This window comes from Mustelus asterias, chromosome 14 (assembly GCF_964213995.1).
Source record: "Mustelus asterias chromosome 14, sMusAst1.hap1.1, whole genome shotgun sequence".
Taxonomy (NCBI): Eukaryota; Metazoa; Chordata; class Chondrichthyes; order Carcharhiniformes; family Triakidae; genus Mustelus; species Mustelus asterias.
The window spans coordinates 17,966,013-17,978,217 of record NC_135814.1 but is presented as its reverse complement, the minus strand read 5'-3'; the positions used below and the strand labels follow the sequence as shown (position 1 = coordinate 17,978,217).

Genomic DNA, 12,205 nt, shown 5'->3' with positions numbered 1-12,205 from the left:
GATGCTTGTCATTTGGTTAACAACAGGTGTGGTTGTGCGTTTTGTCATGCCAAGAGGAAGCATATTAACATATTCTGTAGTATTTGTTTTCGATTTGTCAAAGAGCCAGAATTCTGATTTTTAAAAAAAAATTTGATTTGATTTATTACTGCCACATGTATTAACATAGTGAAAAGTATTGTTTCTTGCGCACTATACAGACAAAGCATACTGTTCATAGGGAAGGAAACGAGAGAGTGCAGAATGTAGTGTTACAGTCAAAGCTAGGGTGTAGAGAAAGATCAATTTAATGCAAGGCAAGTCCATTCAAAAGTCTGACAGCAGCAGGGAAGAAGCTGTTCTTGAGTCGGTTGGTACGTGACCTCAGACTTTTGCATCTTTTTCCCGACGGAAGAAGGTGGAAGAGAGAATGTCTGGGGTGCGTGGGGTCCTTAATTATGCTGGCTGCTTTGCTGAGGCAGCGGGAAGTGTAGACAGTCACTGGATGGAAGGCTGGTTTGCGTGATGGATTGGGCTACGTTCACGACCTTTTGTAGTTCCTCGCGGTCTTGGGCAGAGCAGGAGCCATACCAAGCTGTGATACAACCAGAAAGAATGCTTTCTATGGTGCATCTGTAGAAGTTGGTGAGAGTCGTAGCTGACATGCCAAATTTCCTTAGTCTTCCGAGAAAATAGAGATGTTGGTGTTAGAGGTGCTAGAGGCGTTAGAGGCTCAGTTGTAGGAAAAGTTTTTTGTTAAACCAACCACTCCTGCGACTGCAGCTTTTTGGTCAACAACTTTATTACCATCTGAGGTTTTGCTAATTTGATGTTTCACTTGACATGTAATTAGCATTGCAATATGTAGATGGATAGCAGTATGTGCCTCAATTTTATAGCCTTCTGGACTCCCCATGTTTAATTCTACAATTGCAAACCATAAACTGTTTCCCCATTTTTGCCACCATTTCTTTGTATGTTTTGGATTTTCTCTTTTTGCTTTCAGACTGTAACACACATTGCTGTGGGTGCATCTTATGTTATCTTATGTACTTGCCTCATTCTTTGATGGCAATGTAAGACTAGCTTTTGACATTCAATCTCTTCTGTCTTCCACCCTGTCACAAACCTTCCTTCCACCAACCCCTTGCTCCAACCCTATTACATTTTCCTAGTTCCATTGACCTGAAATGTTAACTCTGTTTCTGTCTCCACAGATGCTGACTGCCCTGCAGAGTATTTCCAGCATTTTCTGTTTTTATTGCAGCATGTGCTGATTCAGTATTCATCTGTTTTCATTTTTTAGAGTGTATTGGGGTTTTCACAGTCACTTCAGTAGAGAAGCTGAAATTTTGTTTAACTCGTTGGAACCTGCCTACCAGAAACCTCTGCAGTCCCATTTGAAAAATTCAGACAGCATTGTTTCCTTGCCTCAGTCTGATCGTTCATCATCCAGTTCACAAGAAAGCCTAAAGTAAGAACAACAGTGTGCTTCAATTCTGAGCTTAAAACAAACTCTGCAGTATAATAACCATGCCCCAATTCCTCTAATTCAATTGTTCTCATTGGTTATTGGGTACCATTGTGGATTTATTGTTCTAATGTAAAAGTACAAGATTTATATTATTATGTAAAAGTAACATGATACAGGTCGAGTATCCTTTATCTGAAACTCTTGGGCTGATTGCATTTTGAATTTCAGGTAATTTTGGTTTTTGGTTACCACATAAATAGACCTAAACCTTACTTGCATTATAGTGGTTGAAGCGCAGGCTGGCTATAATCTAATGTAGATAAAATGGCTAGAAAAGCAAGATGCACCACTATTTAATAAATATAGGGTACCTAAAATAAGAGTTCACACCTATGGCACCAATCTGCCTGTAGGAGAGGGTTTGCAAGGTAAACAATGCAGACAAAAATTAGTGTTAACAGTGCAGACAACCAACTAGACTTCCTGCCCAAAAGGTGGGGTGTGGTTCGCAAGGTTCGCGTCGGCTCGGGTCTGGGACTACTTGTGCTAAAGATCTGGTGCAGTCAGTGAGGTTCATGTCAGTTTGGGTCACAAACCTCCTGGGCTAAAGGCCAATGAGGTTACAAACAAGTGTGGTTTTGGATGAGTTTGGGTTTTCAGATTTATGGAAAAAGGATGCTCGACCTGTATATTGTTAACTCCGAATCTGTGCCTCAATTAAAGTGGAATTTTAAGTCTGCACCTTTTGAGCCAGGGCAAGAGTTACATATTTTGTATATGTATGAATGTACATATTACCTGCTGACTTGATAAAATTTGGTTGTAATATATTTCTTTCTCTTTTTAGTCGCCCCATGTCTACAAAGCGCAGTCCTACTGGAAGCACTGTATCACGAGGTAAGAGGTATCTTTGTTATTGTTTTATCAATAACCAGCTTAAAATAAACTGGCACATTAGATAAAGCAACTGAACTGTTCTTCCAAACCCCCACTCCCAAAAAGATGATCATCTTCATTTCCTTCCCGTCCCCAAACCAATACTACATCCCTTCTGGATTTCTAGTTTGCCAAGTTCCTATGTGCATTTGCATTTGAAAATCCATGTACCATCCATTATCAAAACTAGTACCGAAACTGCTTACTTGCATCTCTATAACATTTCCCACCTCTCTGCACAGTGTAATCCCACTCGTACCATTCTTTATTCATATTTTCATTGCCCTCTAACTTGACTACTGCCCTTGTTCTTCCTGGAAGCCTACAAACCTCCATCTCTTCTCCAGATGCTCTACAACTTCGCTGCCTGGATCCTGAGCCCCACACACCCAAATCTTTCTCAACATTGCTGATCTGCATTGGTTTCCAATCCTCCAACAGATTTAAAATCCTTCACCTCCCAAAACTTTCTCTGGCCTTGTCTCAACCCATTGTTCAACTTTGTTGTCTCCCACAGCCTCTAAGTTTGTATGTATATTTTCCTTTTATTTTTCCACCATATCTGTCAGCCAATCTGTTCTGATCCTTGCAACCTTCTGCCCAAAGGTTTATATATCCTGCTCTCTATTTGGTAACTTCTCCTAATCCTCCTGTGAAAGCTGGATGTCCACTCCCCTTTTTCTTTTGTGACTGATTGAAATTATAGTATAGTAGTATTCACTTCACCTGGTTTCTAATGCTTCAATAATGCCACAGCTTAATTTGTTTATAGAATACATTCTACATCCTAATTTCCGTATCAGTTAACTTGTTCTGGTGTTGTAGACACATTTTTGTCTTGACATCTCCATTTTGGTAAGGAAAGGCATCCTTTATTCCAATTATTTATTGTTTCAGAGGTGGAGACGATTACACAAAAATCGAGAATGTTAGTGATTTTCTAGATTCTAGAGGACAATCTTTTGATATCATGTATTTGACTTGAAAAATCTTTGAGAACTTGCTTTACAAACTAAGCTCACTGGGTATTGAAGTACAATCTGAATGTGTATTAAAAACTGGTTAAAGAGGAGGAAGTGGAGATTAGCATAAAGAAAGTACAGCTGCAAGGTGCGAACATGTTGAGCTAAAATGTTCAGCAATCCAGGTTGGGGATATGTGCTTCAAAGTAGTGTTGTGAGATCTTTGGGTTTGTTTTACAGTGGATACCAATATCCAAAAGGCAGAACACCTGACAGTGCAGCACTCCCTCAGTGCAGTATGCATGACAGTATCAACCTAGGTTTTGTGTTAAATCTTGTGTGTCTTGAACCTACAACCTTCTGATTAAGGCGAGAATGCTAACCACCGCATCATGGCTAATGGATGACATACGAGGAGGAAATAAAAAATGAACATGATGCTGAAATATGTTGATCAATTAATCTAATTGAGAGTTAACGCTAAATAGCACTCTGCTTAAGTTGCAGCTATAGTATGATATTCATTTCTAGTTGCTGCAACATGAAAAGAGCAATGCAGAAGAGAGAAATGGCATTTATCGTCATTGGACAATGAATGAATGATGAGTGGACAGATGACATATTTTATCAACCTCGATGAAAGATACCTGAGGCATTTAAAGTACTTAATCATATAGAGAAAATAAACAAGCAACAGGATATGCTTGGGCAGAGAGACAATGGTGACCATTTCAAGGTTGTTGACAAGTGCCAGGTAGTATTTCTTTACAGACAGAGAATCTGATTAACAGCTGACATGCGTTGCCAGGGATGAGGTTGAAGCATAACTCATTTTAAAAAGTAGTTTGATTATGTAATGGGATGTTATGGTTGGTATCCTGGAGGGTTGAGATCAAATGGACCAAGATTTAGCCGCATGAAAGCGTATCTTGTGGGAATCTAGTCTTTTGAGTGGTTTGTTAGGTCTTTTAATTTGCAGTTGGTGTCAATAGATGATTGTTCTATAGCAGGGGCTGACTCCAATTCAGCCTTCTGTCCATAAATCACCCAGAGACATTAAGGCCAAAAAGGCAAACGAATAAAATCCTTTGCATTAATGCAGTAAATAGCTTGGGTTTTGTTTTTATTCACATTTTTCTAGGACAAATTTTTCAATTTTGTTACCTTTGTGATTTGCATTTGAGATTTACTGCTCAAGGTTTAATACTTTTTTTCCCCCCCCCCTCCATTTCTGGTGCAAAAGCTTCGACAGTCAGTGCGAAGTCTGTGTCTAACACTGGAGCTCTGCAGCGCTCTCGCAGTGACATCGATGTGAATGCAGCTGCGAATGCCAAGTCGCGCTTGACTGCCACCCCAAGTAATACACCTGGACATTTCAGCTCAGCGGCCGCTCTACCTCCAGGGTCCTACGCTTCTTTAGGTAAAGACTAAAACTTTTTCCTTTGAGCTTTTAATGTACCAGAATTCCAAAATAGGATCATCCTTGCAGATCAACTAGGATTTTCAAGTGCTTTGAACAAAATTTTCCACCTTGAAGTTGAAATGGGTGTTCAAAATCTAAATTAGGAATGTTGACACCTTTCTGGGATTTTTTTTTTAGGAACATATATCGGGGCATAAGACTCGAAACAAGAGTAGTCCATTTGACCTTTGGAGCCTGCTCTGCCATTTAGCTGATCTGATTGTATTCTCGACTCCACTTCCTGTGTGTCCCCATAACGCTTGACTCTATTTAACTCGGCCTTGAATAAATTCAGTGACCCAGTCTCCACTGCTTTCTGGGCAAGAGAATACCACAGACAAACAACCCTCTATTTTGGTGTAGTATCAGTTGCTGAAACAGCCAGGAATGGTCCATTGTTTCAGAGTAAACATAGTAGGTATATAAAACTTGGCAAAGGTTTGTGATATGGTTACTGAGAAGGAGATAGGTTTTCAACAGGTTATCAGCAGCAAGTGATATCTCATTACAGATCAAGTTATTTGTGTTGTGCTTAACTACCAGAGAAAGTTTGGACTTGTTTTAAAGAAATTTTGAAATCAAAGTATCTTTTGGGTTGTGTCAAAAGAACAAAGTTTAGCATAATATCAAAACCATGAAGCATATTTTTGTGGGCACTTAGCTCTGAGCCAAAAATTAATGCTAATGTATAAAAAGGCTCATAGATCTTTTAGGGTTTTGCCACGAGCAACAATTTGGAGCTTCTCCAATATTATAAGACTAAGTGAAAGGCATTAAATGGATGTAAAGGGTTGTAAAGCTGCATGCAGAACCCACTCAGAAAAAATATTATGTGGCAATATAATATTCTAAATGAATCAAAACTCAAATGCTTTTTAAAGTGGAATATGGGCTGGGAACCTTTTTAAGAAATAGGAACTGGAATGGGCCATTTGGCCCTTGAGCTTGCTTTGCCATTGATTTGATTATCGGTCGTTTACTACTCAACTCCACTCCAACTCAATTATCCCCTATTCCTTGATTCCCTTATCTCTCACAATTTATTGATGCCTGCCTTGTATTTGCACTCATCTATAGCCTTCCGAGATAGAGAATTCCAAAGATTCACAACCTCCTGAATGAAGAAATATTTTGACACGTAGTCTAAATAGCTGGCCCCTTCTGAGACTATGACCCTGTGTTCTAGACTTCCCAGTGAGGGAAAACATCCTCCCAGCATCCACACTGTCAAACCCATCAAGAATTTTTCATGTTTTACTGAGGTCACCTCTCATTCTTCTAAACTGTAGTGTGTATAGGCCTAGTTTACTTGATCACTCCTCAGAACAATCCCTCATCCCAGGAATCGGTCTAGTGAACCATTGTTGTTTCCCCTCTGAGACGAGTACATCCTTTCTTAAATAAGGAAACCAAAACTATACACATTACTCCAATTGTGGCCTTGAAAAAGCCTTGTATGACTGCAGCAAGACTCCTTTACTTTAAAACTCCAATCCCTTTGTTTAAAAAAAGGCGAAAGTAATTGTTCTCACTATAATATAATGACAGATCATTCAGTGCCTTTTTGAAAATGAATGTTCTAAGTTTATGAACTAGAACCTGAGCCTACAATATTTAAATTTTATCACCTTCAATAAAATAACTCAATTGAAAGCTAATTTCTGCCAAAGAAGACTTGGATCTCTTTTAAGTTCCTTGAATTTTCAATGAAGCAAAATATTATATAATTAGGGTGCTGATAAGCTCAGTTGGCTAGGTGGCTGGCTTGTGGTTCAGAATAATGTCAACAGCTACGGGTTCAATTCCCATTGTGGCTGAGGTAAACTTGGGACTTGTCTCCTTGCCCTGCTTCTATGGCAGACCACCGCTGACAAAAACTGCCAAGAAAAACTGCTCAGGATAAAGCATCAGCAGACAATGGGCCATGGACCTGCTTTCAGGCAGAGCGGTAATGGAATTATATTATCCTGATATCACTATGTTAAAAGTACAGAATGTTTATTTTATTTCACCCGATTAGAGGAAAATAATTTTCTGAATTGGTTCCTTTTTCTTTTGCTATTAGTGCCCATATTTTATGCCTTTCATAGCTTTAGCGAAGTGTTACAGCTCCACAGGATTCTTTTGTTTACTATGGGTTAAACTAGTGAGTCCATCTTTGTTAATCTTACTAACATTTCCCTGTCCTCCCTTCCCTGTCTTCTTTTGCTGAAAGATGGCACATCCACTAAAGCTGAGGGTAAGCAGCTTGTTTTCTGTTACCAGCTGTCTGTCCCCATCTTGTGTATTCTGGCTGGTATCTGTGACAACACTCTTCTTTCAGTGGTTTCCATCTGTGACCATAACTGGTACCTCGCATGACGTGTTGCATGGTGATGCACTGTATATATAAATATATATATATGTACATGTAAAAATATATATATATATACATATATATATTTCCTCAGCTATACTTAACATGGCAGTGTTGACCGTCAGTACATTATATCTACAATCTGGGTTCTTTGAGTTCATACTGCAATGTTTGGACCTTTCAAAGAAACATATTGGCCAGTATAATCAATGATAACAAAATAGCTTTCCAGAGATCGAGATGCCATCTTCTGAGTCAGCCCAGATTTAAATTCTCGCTTACCTGCAGAATAACAGTTGTTTAAGTTGCTGAGAGAGGTCTACATGCAAATTGGCACCAACAAATGAATTAGGGACAAGATGGGTCTGGAATCTTTCCAGCATCAAAGTTGTTTCCAATCTTTTAAATTTTATCATGCCCTGGGTAAAGAAAGAAATGAACAAACGTGAGTGTGCACTCACTGCACAAGGACAGTGGTGAAATCCGTGTTACACCAAAAGTCCAGATATTCCAGTCAAGTTGGAGGTCTCGTTAAACTGACTTAATTTACATACATTCAAACTTAAGTAATCACAGGAGCCATTTTTTAAGCTTATTTTTTTGAATAAATAAATGCATAGGACAAGTTGGGCAAAAAAACAAAACATGTTCTTGATTTCTGCTATAAACTGTGGTATTTGTTCAAGAAATCAGATTTTAGATAATATAAAATAAAATTGGTATAGTTTTAAGACCAGATTTCTGACCATGTCTGTTGAGTTATTTCATTGTTTTCTTTGTTTTGTTGTATTGTGTTTCTTCTGTACTGTTCAATTTTGCAATAGTGACTTATTTTCCAACGTGACAGAACTGACAACTTCAATTGTTTACTTCATCTTAAGGGGTTTCTACAAAGAAGGATGGTAAGAGAGTTGTGCAGGCTGTGTGCTTTTTTGTGAGTTTAGGCTGTGGAAAAGGGGCATCCCATTCTGTGTGCTAAACTTGTGTATTTGGGGCCTGTGCACAATGTCCATCTGTTGAGAGATTGAGAGCAAATTTATGTTAATTGACATAATTTACAGCAAAATTAATTTCTGACCCGCTGTGGCTGTGTATTATTTGCGGTGTGTTTAATTATGCCAAGACAAATGGGGAGTTGTACTATTTTTGATGGACTGTGTGATGTGACTAGTAATGAAAGTTTGTGCTTCTCATATGTAACTATTAGTAGTTGGCCTCATTATGCTCAAGCTTCAGTTCCGTGCAGTATTTGGCAGTTTGTTTGGTGCATGTAGTTACAAAGTGGTTGTCAATGTAAGCTTTAAATTAAAAACCAGCTGAAAAGGAACTCTAATAAGGTGATTATTTTCCAGTTAAGTATTTCGATAACGTATAGCAGCAATCCCTCGTACTCCATTGTGGAAAGTTGTGTATTTGCTCCTTGTTTTGCTCACTCAGTATAGTATTAGCGTTAAATGTGACTAACTCTTCTGCTCTGTGTGCACTATGACTTTCTACAGAAATATTAATAATTATGCATTGAGAATGTTTTGGCATAACAGAATCTCAAACTGTATAAGCCGTAGCAATATTTATGATCCGGTTTTGAAAAATAATTTTGTAATTGCTGCTGGCAAATCTTCAAACGTATAGACAAATACAACAGATAGCTCAACTCAACTTAAGAGTTCTTAAATTGGAAAGGTTAGATACTATTGCTATAATTGTGACAACAGCCTGTTTCTACATGCTGGAGAAATGCTTGTACTGAGGACATTGTACCTTGGCTCTAACGTCACAAGTGCATCCTGTTTTACCAATGTGATATTTTCACTTCCACACAAACCATCTCTTGTGGCTTTTGTTTTGCCCCTGTTTTTTCCTTATTATGCTGAAATATTATTTTATCTATATAGACCACTGGTACCTTGGTCAAATGTCCATATTTGGGACCCTAGAGAAAAGAACATCATTGATGACAATCCTCTCTCCATCTGTCCAACTCAGACTTGTTGAACTGGCTGAATGAGTTTTCCTTTTTTATTCTACGATCTGCATATTTGAACCGCAGATGTCACTAAATAGCAATTGGCATTGGACACTTCTTCACAACCCGCCTTCTGTACTCTTGTGGTTTAATCTTAAACAATGACACAGTCATTAGCACTGCTGCCTCACAGCACTTGGGACCCGGGTTCGATTCCCATCTTGGGTCATTGTCTGTGAAGAGTCTGCATGTTCTTCCCATGTCTGCATGGGTTTCCACCAGATGCTCCGGTTTCTTCCCACAGTCCAAATAAAGTGCTGCTGGTTAGGTGCATTGGCCATGCTAAATTCTCCCTCCGTGTACCCAAACGGGCGCCAGAGTGCGGCAACTAGGGGATTTTCACAGTAATTTCATTGCAGTGTTAATATAAACCTCCTTGTGACACTAATAAATAAAATGTATGATCATTTATCTTGGAACTCTCCTGCATCTCTGACTCAACTAACAACTGATGTGAAATTTGGGCGTTTAGTATTTATTGTTGTAAGCCAGACCAGCAACTGACATAACTTGGTTTTTGACGTTTCTTTTTTCCTTTCAATTCATCAGTTTTCCTATTTGCCATAATTAATGAGAAATAGAAGTAAACAGAAATAGTTCACTTTAAAGCAGACTTGTTGAGCTTGAAATTTCTCTTAAATTCTGACTGTACCAACATAGGAATTGCAGCCCTAGACCAATGTGAATTTGGATCTCTGCTCTTAACGCACTCATCCATATAGCAGGAAGACATTCTTAGATGTGAATTATAAATCTTTTTCTTTTTGCCTCTCCAGGTGGTAGTGTGATTGATTGGGCAAATAGTTGAAGAGTTCTTTTCCATTGACTTGTTGCTATGGATTTGATTGTTTTTGTTGTATATTTGGTAGCAATAATGTTTCACTAGCTTTCCCTCCATTGTTAATAGGTATTTGAACCCATTAGCCATTTTGTTTTTGGCCTTCAAAAATAGAGTAATTTCCAAGTCCAGGTATTTTGTTGGCCATTTTTTGTAACTGTCCTTTGCCGTTGTTCTTGATTGTCAGTTTTTTTTATTCATCAAGTATACTTAATTTTCTATTTATTGTTCTAATTGCAATTGTTTATCTTTATTATTTATTGCTTAATTAACGTTTGTGGCCAATTCTTTTCCGTGTCCTTTTCCCCAGCTTCTTGTTTCAGTTTGCATACACCAGTGACTTCATTGTGAGGGAGATGATTTTCAGGCTTGCAACAAAGAATTGGGACAAAAAACCAGGAAGTGATTATTAGAAACCAGTGAGAAGAAAAAGAGGACAAAATTGTCAGGCATTAGAATTAATCAAATAATGAGAGTTGAGTACAAGGAATGTGAAGAAAACAATTATTTGTTAACCAGGGAATGGATAGAACAATCTTGAACAGGAGAAGCATGTTTTTCTTTCTGTAGCAGGTGGAACTCCATTTGCTTCTACTAATGCCAATGTTTTGTTGCTAGCAGTGGTTGACTTGCGCGAATTGAGTTGCTGATATTGCATCTTTAGTGATTGTATTACTTGAAACGACTTTCCCTTGCGTAAAATGTTAGAAGGAAGAAGATATGAGAATTTTCTAAACCATGATGTCTTAACTTTTTTGGTGCATGTACTTAAAGGCTACATGATTTTTGGAATAATGCTGAAAACAGACTGTGGCACCAATTTCTGTCGTACTGTGGCATTGGTGCAATATTAATAGTGGGGTGTGCTTAGTAAAATAGATCCTGTGCCAAGCATTCCCGAGTCAGTTTAGCTGCAGGATAACCCTTCTTTTGCACTATATGCCTTAACCCAACCTTAGGAGAATGTCAGCAATGTGACATTTCCATTTTCCAAAACTGTCATCCTTGTGATCCCTTTGTGCCTGACTGTCAGTTAGCTCAGTGTTTAGTTTTCACCATTGACTGGTGCCCTCTAGGAACCCTCTTGACTGACCGAACTAATTTAATTTGATTCTTACAGCTGTCAGAAAAATTACAGGCTTCCATTCTGTCAGTCTGAGCTGGTCATGAAACCAGGTCACAGGAATGTCAGTGTGGAATTCTAATGAATTGTTTTCTCAAAACATTAAATTGGGATTTTCTTTTTGCCTGCTGAAAACCACTGTTTATTACTTTCTGAATATACAATCACAAACCATTCCTCCTTTGCTTCTTGCTTCGATCAGTGGCAGAAAGCCAGCATCTTGGATTTCTGTTGAACATTATATATCTTTGCCTATAATTTTACTGTCAGACCAGTCTAGTTGGGGTACCTGGCAACTTTTAATGCTCTGGATTGTAACAGAAGGAAAAAATAAATCTATATTGACTGTATCCTATTTTTTAGCACATCACCCTTTGTTTTCTGACTTGTGTGGCTCTTAGTACAGCAATGTCTCAATTGAAAAATCCTCTTGTCCATATCTTGTCATTGCCTCACTGCTCTGTATTCCTGTAATGACGTCCTGCTCTATTTGTGACAATATACCAATGCAGTCAAAAATTATACAGAAATCCACTTGGAACATTCAAGTTTAATGTTGCAGATGGAACTTCTTGTATTTTACAATTTCACTACAGTGATCACCTGTAGTATGTAGGGGCTTTATTTATGCTGAAATTGGAGCTAGTTTTTTATGGAACTGCAAATTTATACTTGCTGAATGGCTCTAGCTAGGACTAAGTCAGCTTTCTGAAAGAAATACTTAATTTGTTTTATCAAATATGGTCAAGGACCTTTACGAAGGTGAGTTACATACCACACCATAGAAATTTGAAAATTCCACAAATCCTATTAGGATAAAATGTGTAAGGTACCTCCACACAATGGACATGGTTCTCTCTGAGCCAAACTTGTTAAATGTGACGAAAGTTTTGAGAGTTATATTGGATGACAATGTTGGAGTGTCTGACTTCACTTCCCAATTGCTGAACTCTTGCTGGCCTGAAATCATTTGTTCCTTTATACTGCCAGTGGTAAATGTTTTATAAAGATTCTGGCTGGATCAGAGATTGGGAAAATGGAGAAAAACT

The 12,205-nt window shown here is 38.3% G+C and overlaps 1 protein-coding gene across 8 annotated transcripts in view; it reads left to right on the top strand.

Annotated features, from left to right (window-relative positions):
- clasp1a (cytoplasmic linker associated protein 1a) overlaps nucleotides 1-12,205 on the top strand; it is a 250,440-nt gene that overhangs the window by 144,808 nt on the left and 93,427 nt on the right. For 6 of the 8 annotated variants that reach the window (XM_078227929.1, XM_078227925.1, XM_078227931.1 and 3 more), the window contains exons 16-19: nucleotides 1,286-1,453; nucleotides 2,301-2,350; nucleotides 4,595-4,771; nucleotides 8,051-8,071. In XM_078227929.1, the coding sequence (XP_078084055.1) occupies nucleotides 1,286-1,453; nucleotides 2,301-2,350; nucleotides 4,595-4,771; nucleotides 8,051-8,071 (416 nt within the window). The remainder of the gene's footprint in view (nucleotides 1-1,285; nucleotides 1,454-2,300; nucleotides 2,351-4,594; nucleotides 4,772-8,050; nucleotides 8,072-12,205) is intronic. The other 2 variants (XM_078227932.1, XM_078227926.1) reach the window with 1 other exon arrangement.